The following is a 12720-nucleotide window of genomic DNA, read 5'->3' as shown; positions in this document are numbered from 1 at the left end:
ATATTTACATCTAATAACTAGTTAAGCCTACTTTAGAGTCCATGCAGATATACTTTTATGTGAAAAGAGGACATAAATTTAAAACTTTCTAACCTAAATTATGCCATACGATAAGCCTGAAATTCATTTTCACTTCTTAAGCAATTTCTTAAGAAATACACTGGGTGATGCCCTTGGAAAGAACTGCATTGAGTATTTCCTTATATTATATGGGTAGTTACCTGTATGACGCTGTCTCCAGGGTTCATATCTGTATAAACATAGACATTATAGGATATTTCAGGGAATGTTGGAGTGTTATCATTTGCATCCATCACTCGGATATTGACAATAACTGGCTCACTTTCTTGTACACCATCAAATGCTGTTATCTTTGGGGGTAGAAATATACACTTAGTAGAGAAGTCACGCAAATATAAGCAGTACAGAATTCGCTTTTACAGTTTAAAAAGTTTCTTACATGCAATTTATAATTTAGAAAAAGATGCTAAAATGTTTTGTTGATTTAAAAAGTAATAAAATATAATACTACAATATTAAAAGTGTTTTAATGTGCTAAGAAGCAAATATTGGGAATTCTGTATTACTTTTGATATATTCAACTAAAAGCACATTTTAAATAAGCAGATGTGTGAAATGTCTTAGAGGCTTAAAGTGGGCCAATAACATTGCTGATTCTTAAGAGTTAACTGAATTTACTCCTTAAAAACATTAACTGGAAAATATTCTCCACTTTTACACATTTTGTATACACTATGATTTACAGTAAACATGCTTATATCAGTCAAGAAAATAGTTGCCCTAGGTACATAATATTGTATTCTAGTAATTCACAAAAGGGTAAATTTTAAAGGACTCATTGGCATTAGTTAATAGTGATATATAATTACAGTGTCAACATTTTAAGAATGCCTGACAAACAAAATCAATGCTAAAACACCACCATCCTTTTCTGAATGACTTCTAAAATCCACTCTGTATCTAAGCTTTAACTGTCACATAAGCTAGTCTGGAAGCTCTAGTTTTCTGCTGTGTAGGCTTCTCCAGAAGAACTCCTATATAAATCCCAAACTTGTGATTTCTATCAGCTCATCTTTCCCCTATATCTGATTGAAGAATTTGGATATAGTTAGAACTTCCTTTTAATCTGTATTTATCTCTCAACTCTACTATATGAATTATATATATTTTTTCTTATGTCATGATATATATTTACAAAAGCAATTTTAGCAACCTTCACTTTTTTTCCCTTGATTAGCTTAATGCACAATTTCTCCACCTCAGTACTATTGACATTTTAGGACAGACAATTCTTTGTGAAGGAATGCTCTCTGTATTACAAGGTGTTTAGCAGCATTCTTTATATCTATCCACCAGATGCCAGCAGCACACTCCCACAATTGTGACAACCAAGAATGCCTCCAGACATTGCCAAATGTTCTCTGAAGGAAAAATTATCCCCAGTTGAGAATAACTGACTAAAACCTATGACAAAATTAAAAATGCAGTAACAACAACAAAAAGTGTTAAGAAATAATTCTTCATTTATATCTCAATTTTTGTCAATTATATGTATAAGATGATGACTGAAATTCCCATTTTCTTGTTTTGCCCTGAAGCATTGTTTTTTTCTTCTATCGGGAAAATATTAATATAGCTACACAAACTTATTAACAAAATAAGAAGTACATGTGAAGAATTTTTTGTTACTGATATTCTCTTTGATGTTGAAAATATTGCATTTCCCCCTCAAATCATTGACCTTTTAAGTTTTAACCAGACATCTCTTTAAATTAAATACATACACACACACACCCACACACACATATGAAATCTCTTTACCGAAAAAGTGTAAGTTTGTTGTTCTTCCCTGTCCACTGGTTGAAGTAAGGTGAGGTAGCGAGTGATACCGGTCTGCGTAACCGTGAAGACAGAAGTGTAATCATTCAGAAAAAGGTGAAGCTCTGGGTCTTTTGTCTTTGAATAAAAGAAATACCATTATTTAAAATGTTGAATAAATAATGCAGTTATCAGTTCATTACCTGGTAGTTACTTTTTGAAATTTATTGCAAAAATATATATATAAATTTATTAAGAATTTCTAAAGGAGAGATTTAACTAAATAATTCATAAACAAGCTGAAGTATCTAAAAAGATAGTGGCTCATATTGTGGAATATAAAAAACTAAAATATGTACTAGTATAATTAATGTGGAAAAAAATGAAAAACAACAGAAAGAAGGGAAGAAAACAACCCAATTAAATATATTCTTACAGATTTTTTGATATCAGTATTTTCCAGAACTTTAATGGACTTGAGAAATAAGAAGTAAAAGCAAGAGAAATAAATTGGAGTCCATTCTTTTAGCAATAAGATTTTATAATTACTTCATGTCTAGTAATAAACTACACATATGCATATTACTATCTTGTTCTCAATTATAATGCAATATAGAAATAAAATTGGTTATTTATTATTCATTACCTATAAATATCACACTTACCCTTCCTTATTTTAATGTTGCAAAGATTCCCCAAAGGGGAACATAATATTTATTTTAATTAAAATATTTCAGATGATTTGATTGAAAACGTGTAAATTTAGTACATGTACCTGATAGAAAATTCTAGGAAAAAATGATAGATACTTAAAGAAAAGGGTATTTCAAAATTCAGGACTGAGAGATAATTAATATAGCATTGGAAACCCTTCACAATTTCATTGCTGCTCCTGAAAGATAAGACTTTATTTTTGCAACTCAAAGAAAGGACAATGACATAAAGTGGGGAGGCCTGGATTGTTGTCTGTGTAGTGGGAAAGGAAGCCAAGTGGTGCAAAGACTATATCACGAAGGCTAGGAAAAAGAGAAAAAGAGATGATAAGATATTTTTATAGAATATGGTACTATTTAAAGTATTATGCATGGTATGATGTGAAATGTTATTTAATACTGTAAAACATTTTTTTAAGTCTGGCATTAAGGGCTTAGGGCAGAGCAGAGAGTAGGAAATTGTTAAACATGTTTTCATGGAAAAAAATAGAACTCATGTTTAAAATTTCTATGTAAAATGCAAAAGTGGTAATGTATCCTACTATAATAAAAAGTGGACATGATTTCACCCACAATATACTTTCATTTGTACATCTTTTAAAAGCTGCAATATGTGTATATTTCAAATAACTTTGAAATGAATGGTTTCATTTAAACCTGAATGACTTATGTATTCGTAATATTCATTCTGTGGTAGCTTCCATGTCCATGATTTTGATTTAAGGTCACTGTGCTACATTTATCCTGAAACACTAAAATACTAATACTATAGATAATAACTTACATTGGTCTAGTTATTTTTAAATGATCAAAGATATCGAAAGAAAGATCAAGAGGCTTTACAATCTGATATTTTCAAACAGGCACTTCCGTTGTTTCCATTTCAGTGTCATGAGTCCAATTATTCAATGTAACTAGAAATTGGGATATTTCGACTAATCAAATATGTTATTTTTTTAAAATAAATTATTTATAAAAGTAAATTATAATATAAACACATATACCTGAATATATTTAGCTACATTTTTGAGGATTATTGTTATTTTGTTACATTTTAGAGTCAATTGTGATGAAATTCAATTATTATTTTAGAGATGATCAAAAATGTTAGTTAACATGCAGTTTCAATCAATGAAAAACTAAAGTGTGTTTATCCTTGATTTTACCTAATCACTGGGCTTTTCAATTCATATTTTTTTTCTCTTTTATAAATATACCAGCTAGCATACCTTATTTTATTTTACTCATTTCTTCAAGCCCTAATAATGCACGATGAGCAAATTTCACTATGTAACTTACTTACCAAATATTTACTTTTTTTCTTTTGTTCAAATCCTTCTGTCATTCTCTACTACCTTTATACCTTAAGTTTCTCTAAATTTCTTTTCTTCTATTCAACTATAGCTTCTGTTAGTAATCATATGTCAACTATTATTATAATGCAATACTGCAATGAATATTAAGTTGTGAACCTATGTGTGCATATGTGAATGTAGTATAATATGTTGTGTTCCAAGTAGCAAAATTCTATTTTACCAATTTTTATGAAAATCTCAAGGTTTTTGTCAAATGCTTGCCATTTGAAGATGATATATCAATACTACATAAACAGACTCTCTCATATTGTATAATCAGAGATATTAAAGGTTCTTTGATAATTTAACTTTCTCTACTTCTTGAGTCCTTTTATAACAACTGACTATAGACTAAGGTAACATTTCCCAGAACGGTATAGTACTTGTTTTACTGGAAAGATATAATACCATACAAAAAGCTAGCATTATACATGGCATATTGTAGCTCATTCTAATCTGCTTTGCACAGTTAATCTCTGATTAAAATATAACTCTTTGTAATTTATGTATATTTAAAATAACCTTTTTATATCTATACATATAAATATCTACATAAATGTTATTGGTAAATATCTTGTCATTTATTCAAATGCAAAAATTGGAAAACACAGATTTAGAAATGTTCAACAAATTACTACTCAAAGTTTAATATTTTATATTCATTTGTAAAGATACTACTAGTTTCAGATGTGGTATATCAGAAGTGTTGCAAAAATTACAATCCATCATTTTGTGAATTTTATGGAAATTTCATGTAGTATCAACATGAAATTTCAATGAATATATGTCAATACCAACAAACCTATTATTTTGATAGACAGTATTTACAGTTAAAGATTTTGCTGCTCTAGACAAGAAATAAGTCCAGGTATAACAATTTTTTAAAGGAACAATTTGCATATGAAGTCAAATATCCATCTCCTATCAATTTCTTTATAAATAAGTTATTTTTTGTCAAGCTACATCTTAGTATCAGTTTTGATTTCACAAATATACTTGAATTTTACAATTCCTACAGTAAATGACTCAAGTTTAGTAAACATTTGTGTATTTTTAATACCCTTGATCATGTAAGAGTCACATGCTTATAAGTTTCATGAACTAGGCTATAAATGGACAAATAATACTCTGGTTTAATATTCTAATGGGGACAGTAGATTTTTATGTAGCTGTTGTGTCTATGAGTTTATTTAAAAAAAGTATTAGTGTTCTAAATTAGTATGTACACAGAGAGTTAATAAATCATCTTTTCCCATGATACAAAGTAATATTTATTTTACCCTAAATTTAATATATATCAGTATTTTTGGCATATACCAAAAGTATGATATATTCCTTCATCGATTTTTATATTATTTTCCAGGAGAATAAAATAAACTCTGGCATGCACTCATTAGGAACAGAAAGAATAAATGCTAAAGTAAATCCATATACAAATGCAAAGGTAAACAAAAGTAAAAATAAACAAAAGCATCCCATCATATAGAACTACATTCAAATATGACAGCCTACTGAATTTAAACCAATTTTCTAGTGGAAATGAAAATATGACAGCACACACACACACAAGATTATATGCATGCTCATATATATGCACATACAATATAGAAATGTATATATATGTGCACATATATATGTATACACACTTAAGTGCATACATATAAATGATAAAGCATAACAAGAAATGACAAAAAAATTTATCTCATCTGTCAATTTAAATTAATTGGCAGTAGCTGCCTGAAGTACCTAGTTCGAAAAGGTTTAATCTCAAACATTTTTAGGGAAAAAAATGGCATGATAAATGACTAATGTTTGTCATGGACTAAAAAAAAATTAATAATTAATCTTTGTCTAATTTCAAAGTGACATTTGTATTCTACACAATTTCATAGTACCATAATCAATAACATGATGTAAATATATTTAAATTTGTATAGTGTAGTTACAGATACCTTTATGAGTGATAATGAAGTAATGCCTATGTGTTTTAATGGAAAAGAAAAAGAACAAAGAAATGAACCACAGCAATTACCAAAGGACAGTCACAAAATTAACACCTAGTACCTACAGGAACTCCACCAGGTGGAACCTATATGCAAATTAAACATGAAATAAACATTGTAAATGTAAATGAGCACAACCACACATATAAAGAACAAACACGTAAATAAAAATATGTATACTAATGTTCCTTCTTATAGATATATATAGAGACATATACAAATATATATGTTTATATATGAATTGCTTACATTTATATAATATGCTTTTTAAAGTACTTGTACTACACCAGAGTTTCAGTTTTACTATGACCTTTAGGATTCCTTCTTCCTGAAATCTACACTTGGAAGAGCACCAGAACTCACCAATCCCCACTACTGTTTCTTAAAACTTTGTCTTACTTTCCACTGAGTTGAAGAGAGAAACACAACTTAATTTTTAAACAAATGGATCCAAACTTATGCTCTTCTTAGCATGTGCCTTCTGGCATAGTTTTGCTTGAAGCAACTCATGAGAGCCAACCCCTATGGAGACAACTTCTCATTTTATGCTTGAGGCTTAATCTCCATTTCTAATTCTGACACCTGCATAAGGTGAAATGTCCCTGGCTCTCTTCTTAAAAAGTTTATAATAATGCTGATTATTTTCACTAATTCGGAGTCTAAAAAACAGCAAGATTTTACCATGTAATAAAACTCTTGCCTGTAAACTAAAAGAACCTTGATGTTTTATTTTGTTAATACAGATCTTTAAAAATCCTAGTAGTGAGTTAATTTACTTTATAAAAATAAAGAGTGCTTGGACCACAAAAAGAGATAATTCAGAAGGACATACATACATCTTCAAACATATTAATGACTATGTCATAAATTTATTGTGTCCTGGCAAGTGGAAGATTTAAAGAATAATGGATGAGGTGACAAGAAGACTGATTTCCACTAAATATGATGACGAGCTTTCTAAGAATTAGAGTTGCCCAATCATGGAATGGGCCATATTGTGAAACAGTTAATTCAATACTGTTTGAATTTTTGAAGCATATGCTTCATCATATCATGTGTATATATTATGCAAGCCAGCCTGTGTAATAGAAGATGAAAGATCGCAAAGCATAGAAAAATGTAACAAACAAAGATAATTAAATGAGATGTAGCTTGGCATATAGAAGAAACTACAAGTAGTGGTTCAAAGTAATAGGTGAAGTAGGAAGTTTCAGAAATTGAGGCTGCAGAAATATTTAGGTGCCAAATTACAGAAAGCCATGTACGTGAGCTTGAATTTTCTTCTGTAGAGAAGTGTTGCAAAAGTATATTAGAAAGAAATGTGATATAGTCAGATTTGAGCTTTAAAATAAATCATTTTAGTGGCTGAGTGAAAGATGAATTTGATTAAGAAATGAATAAGGAGGTCAGGAAGGAATTCTAACAACAGACTGATAGTGTGGAAGTTGTAGGATGGAAAGGAGAAACGAGATTCGAGAAATAATTAGGGGACAAAACAGGAAGAACTTGAAGGAAACATAAAAATCAAGGAAGAGTTCTCAGTTTCTAGCTTGAGTGGTACAATGAAGTGTTACACCATTTTCTATGGAATGGGTTTTAGGAGAGCATTGCACATAGTGTAAGAAGTTGGATTAAACTCTCTCTAATATTCTATGAACTTATTTAAATTATAGGTATATAAAAACTATGATGTTTTTAAAACTTCTGTCACTAAGGGATTAGATATACTTGTTCACTTTCTAGACATCTAATGACAACCACTCACTATAAATTTTAGAAAGAGGCTGGGTGTAAGTAATAAACAAATGATCAGATATGCATTCTTTAATTACTTGACATTTTTACAAAACATATTAATCACGCCACCCTCCATGTACATGGCATCACCTTAGGGAAATTTTCTCCCATGCCCATCCCCACCAGCCCCAACTGAAGAATCAGGCCAAGACAGTAATGACTGCTACCATATAGACCATATAGGTGATTGGACAAGATGGGGTACCTAGTGAATGATAGGCTAACAACATTGCACTGCTATTACATGGTAGAACTAGGAGTCAATTTCAGAGCTAACTCCAAAGCCCAAACCCCTAACAACCCATACTTTGGAAACATCTCAAGCCACTGAAGAGGCTAACTGGCATCATAAGTCTCTAAGAGTAGAATTCTAGAATAGCAGTGTTTCCCAAAGGTTTTGGACCCCTGAGCTCTCCCCCACTCTATTTTATTAATGTGCTGTAGTCCCACTGTCTTTCCTAAAGTTCTTTGGAACATGATTTTAACATTTGTAATTTTAAAGTGAAGAGACAATCCAGGTAAGTACAGGAGCATGCAAGCAAGCATACGGCTTAGTGTGCAATCATTAAATAATATAAATATACTGAGCAAGAATAAATACATAATTTTTGCTATTGTATGAATCTAAAACCATGTAACTTTAGAATTTAGATTTTTCTAACCACTATATCCACTAGGTATGCCCTAAACCACTATGAACTTTCAAACTGACTAGTCACTACTAAGCAACATTCACACCAAAATTTGTGGGACATCACCAGGCCTGCAAAATATATGTTCTTAGCCTGGAATAAACTTACTAAGGTGATTCTGGGTGTTTTCTAATCAGGATTCACTAAATGAAGATTTTTTTCCCTGTGACTCATGAAACCCATCAAACTTCAGGGGATCTCAAAACCTTCTGAGCTGGTATATAAAATTGTGTATTCATATGTGCTTTTCTAGGAAGAAAACCTATAGCATTTGTCAGCTATCATTATAGTCAGACTATAATAAAAGTATATAAAAGAGACAGGGGCTGTGTGGACTAGTGACTAAAATCAAGGACTTTGTTTCCCAACAACATTGGCTCAAGATCCAGCTTTATTATTTACTAACTCTGTGATCATAGTAGGCATTTAAAATAGGCTGAATGCCCCCTTCTGCAATATTGAATATTGCATCTATTGTGTTTTCTGTGAGATTTAAGGGATTTTATGCAAGAGAAAGCATTTACTATATTGTCTGGCATGTACTAAGAACTCAATGACAATTAGCTATCATTAAAACTTGTGATTCAAAAAGATACGAAAAAAATAGGTGCAGTGGAAGAAGAAAAAAGCAGAGAGAGATAAAAGAGTAAAATAAAAGATCTGGAGGGAACAGGTGGAATGCCCACAAGAGCTGTTACAGCCTCTGCTAAGGGTCACAAAATTTCTTTAGAAGAGAAAAAAAAAATCTGAAAGTATCCTCCTAATTTACAGAAGTGATGATGAAGCTCTGTGTAACAAGACTTTTGGGATATTCTAGAGCTGTGCTGTCCAATTACTGACATATGAACATATATAGTGACGTGATTATTTATATTCATTTATTTAAATTCATTAAAATAAAACAAAACTTAAAGTTATGTTTTCATTTAGTCGCATGGTTTGTGACTACCATATTGGATGGTGCAGCTACAGAACATTTCCATCATCACAGGAAGTTCTCCGAGGCAGCACTGTTGCAGAGTCAGGCTAAGAATCAGGACTTTTCTTTTTTTTTTTTTTTGAGACAGAGTCTCGCTTTGTTGCCCGGGCTAGAGTGAGTGCTGTGGCGTCAGCCTAGCTCACAGCAACCTCAAACTCCTGGGCTTAAGCAATCCTCTTGCCTCAACCTCCCGAGTAGCTGGGACTACAGGTATGCGCCACCATGCCTGGCTAATATATATTTTCTCTATATATTTTTAGTTGGCCAGATAATTTCTTTCTATTTTTAGTAGAAACAGGGTCTCGCTCTTGCTCAGGCTGGTCTCGAACTCCTGAGCTCAAACAATCCGCCCACCTCGGCCTCCCAGAGTGCTAAGATTACAGGCGTGAGCTACCGTGCCCGACCAGAATCAGTACTTTTAAAAAAGCAAGTGACAGAACTCAAACTATGTAAAAAAAAATGTGTGTGTGTGTATATATATGGGCAATATTGTGGCAGTCAACAGAATCAAATAAAAATCTTTAGGAATTAGGATGCTTGTAACTTAAAACACAGGGACTCAACAGGACTCTCTTCGTATGTGTCTCTCAGGCTTCATTCTCTCCCACTGATAATGGGCTTTCTCCATGATGTCAGCAAACATGGCTAGAAAAACTTCAGATTCATTACTACTTCTTTAAGGCATCATGCCATCCAACTCTTTTTTTCCCCCTGTAAATCCCTGGGAGGACTCTGGCTGGCCTTGTATAGATTTTCTGTACATTCTTCACACCAATCACTCTGGCTGAGGAGGTAAAGCATTCTGATTTTCTTAGCCTGAGCCATTTCCCATCCATTTAGATAGTGTCAGTACCATAAACACCAAGGACAATGGTAGAGTGGAGGAATGTTAGCATCAACATAGTCACCGGCAGAAATGTTAGTGGGTCAGTTGCCCCTAATGGTGTTTTCTTTAGTAGCGTGACATCAGAATGGAAGAAAATTCTCCCCAAATCACACTATAGGGCTGCCTTCATAATTTTTATACTTGTTTAGTAACATTATTATTTTTCCTTATCAGTAATTACATAAAACAATCCTCAACCTATGTAAATAAAAAATATTGCCCTGCTGATTTAGCAAACACCAAGTGAAACATTCTTTTTCTTTCATATACGGAATATCTGCAAACTGAAAAAAGAGTTATTAAATATATATCTTGGCCGGGCGTGGTGGCTCACGCCTGTAATCCTAGCACTCTGGGAGGCCGAGGCAGGTGGATCGCTCGAGGTGAGGAGTTCGAGACCAGCCTGAGCAAGAGTGAGACCCCGTCTCTACTAAAAATAGAAAGAAATTATATGGACAACTAAAATATATATATACAAAAAAATTAGCCGGGCATGGTGGCGCATGCCTGTAGTCCCAGCCACTCGGGAGGCTGAGGCAGTAGGATCGCTTAAGCCCAGGAGTTTGAGGTTGCTGTGAGCTAGGCTGATGCCACGGCACTCACTCTAGACCGGGCAACAGAGTGAGACTCTGTCTCAAAAAAAAAAAAAAATATATATATATATCTTAAAATATTGCTTTGGAATTGAATTATAACATTAAAACTCATTTATACTAATATTGTTCTCTGTTCTATAGTTCATGTAGCCATATCTTTGAAATGTGTCCTTTTAAAATAAATACAACAACAGATGTGCTAAACAAACAAGAGCAAGATATATATATATATATATTTAACTTACATCTTCTATGTCTTTGTCCAGAGCTACTATTCTTAGAGGACTGGTCAAATTTAAACTGTCAGAAATGGTTGCTCCCACAGGGGCAGATTCCAGAATATAGCCTTGATAACTGGACATTGTGAAGTACGGGCTTTGATTGTTTTCATCCAGTATTTCAATGTGTAGACTGGCAAAGGCAGGAAGAGGATGGCCATTGTCCTGTTCAGCCTAAAAATAATTTAAAGAAAAGATTAAAAGATTAAAAAAGCATATTTCATGCTATCGTTCTGGAGTGTCACTTTTCATGCTATATATAGGGATTATCTTTTTAAGTATAATCATCACAGAAAAAAGAAAGGCTATAGGAGGCCATTAGAAAACATAAATGAGGAAATTAAAGTTCAGAGAAGCTTAATCAATTGCATAGTCTCCTGTTTTCAAACCCAATATGTATTTTTTTAAAAAAATTACTGCAATAAATTATTATAATTATTATCGCATGCAATAAAGAGAGATAATGTGCTTAAATATGTTTAGTTAGAAAATTAAGAGGTGAATACATTTGAATGAATTGCTGATAAAATGCTAAATAAAAGACAGAGAAAAAGATTTATAACCCTAATAAATTTACTTCTCTCTCTTCCATGTCCTTTCATTCCACACTAATGATCAAATCTCTGTTATGATCTGAATGTTTTTGTACTCCCAAAATTCATCTGTTAAAATCCTAACCCCTGCTAAGGTGATGATGGTATTAAGAAGTATGGCCTTTAGAAGGTGATAAGGTCATGAGGCCAGAGCCTTCATGAATGGGGTTAATGACCTTATAAAGGCGGCTCTAGAGAGATCCCTTGCCCATCCTTTCACCATGTGAGAACACAACAAGAAGGGCCCCTTTATGAGGAAGAGGGCCCTCACCAGACACTAAACTTGCCAGTGCCTTGATCTTGGAATTTCCAGCTTCCAGAACCATGAGAAATAGATGTTTGTTGTTTATAAGCCACCCAGTTTATGGTATTTTGTTATAGCAGCCCACACAGACTAAGATAATCCCAAATAATTCACAATTCTGTATAAAATTGATAGATTAAGGCTATATTTATTGACCATTGAACATCTCCAAAAGTATCCTAAAAAGGGACACAGATAATTTCATTGTAATATTTTAATAGCTATGAAATTTCAACATTATTTAACCATAAGTGTTACTCAAATAAAATTAATATTCATGTATTAATATTATGTATATGGTTGTTTTCTTGTATATTTCCTCCTCTTAAATTTAAGAAATTGATGAATATATCTATATCTAATAAATTTTCTTAGGAAATCTTCATGTGGTTGGCTGTGAATGGGGAAACATCAACTCCAGATTTTCTTTTTTCTAAAAAAAAAAAATGTATTTTATTATACAAAAATCAAAAAGTTTAATTTGGCTGGGCATGGTGGCTCACTCCTGCAATCCTAGCACTTTGGGAGGCTAAGGTGGGAGGATGACTTGAGGCTAGAAGTTCAAGGGCAGGCTGAGCAACACAGCAAGACCACATCTCTACAACAAAAAAATGTAAAAGTTAGCTAGGTGTGGCGGCCCACGCCTGCAGTCCCAGCCACTCAGGAGGCTGAGGCAAGAGGGTTG

The 12720-nt window shown here is 32.6% G+C and overlaps 1 protein-coding gene across 17 annotated transcripts in view; it reads right to left on the bottom strand.

Annotated features, from left to right (window-relative positions):
- Positions 1–12720, bottom strand: part of PCDH15 (protocadherin related 15) — a 635722-nt gene that overhangs the window by 278762 nt on the left and 344240 nt on the right. For 15 of the 17 annotated variants that reach the window (XM_069460690.1, XM_069460691.1, XM_069460687.1 and 12 more), the window contains 3 exons: positions 11106–11312; positions 1843–1977; positions 222–371 (listed from right to left, as the gene is read on the bottom strand). In XM_069460690.1, the coding sequence (XP_069316791.1) occupies positions 222–371; positions 1843–1977; positions 11106–11312 (492 nt within the window). Of the gene's footprint in view, positions 1–221; positions 372–1842; positions 1978–5975; positions 5997–11105; positions 11313–12720 lie in introns of all 17 variants that reach the window. The other 2 variants (XM_069460685.1, XM_069460686.1) reach the window with 1 other exon arrangement.

This window comes from Eulemur rufifrons, chromosome 28 (assembly GCF_041146395.1).
Source record: "Eulemur rufifrons isolate Redbay chromosome 28, OSU_ERuf_1, whole genome shotgun sequence".
Taxonomy (NCBI): Eukaryota; Metazoa; Chordata; class Mammalia; order Primates; family Lemuridae; genus Eulemur; species Eulemur rufifrons.
Note: the sequence above shows the minus strand (reverse complement) of the source record. Positions and strands in the feature narration are given on the sequence as shown.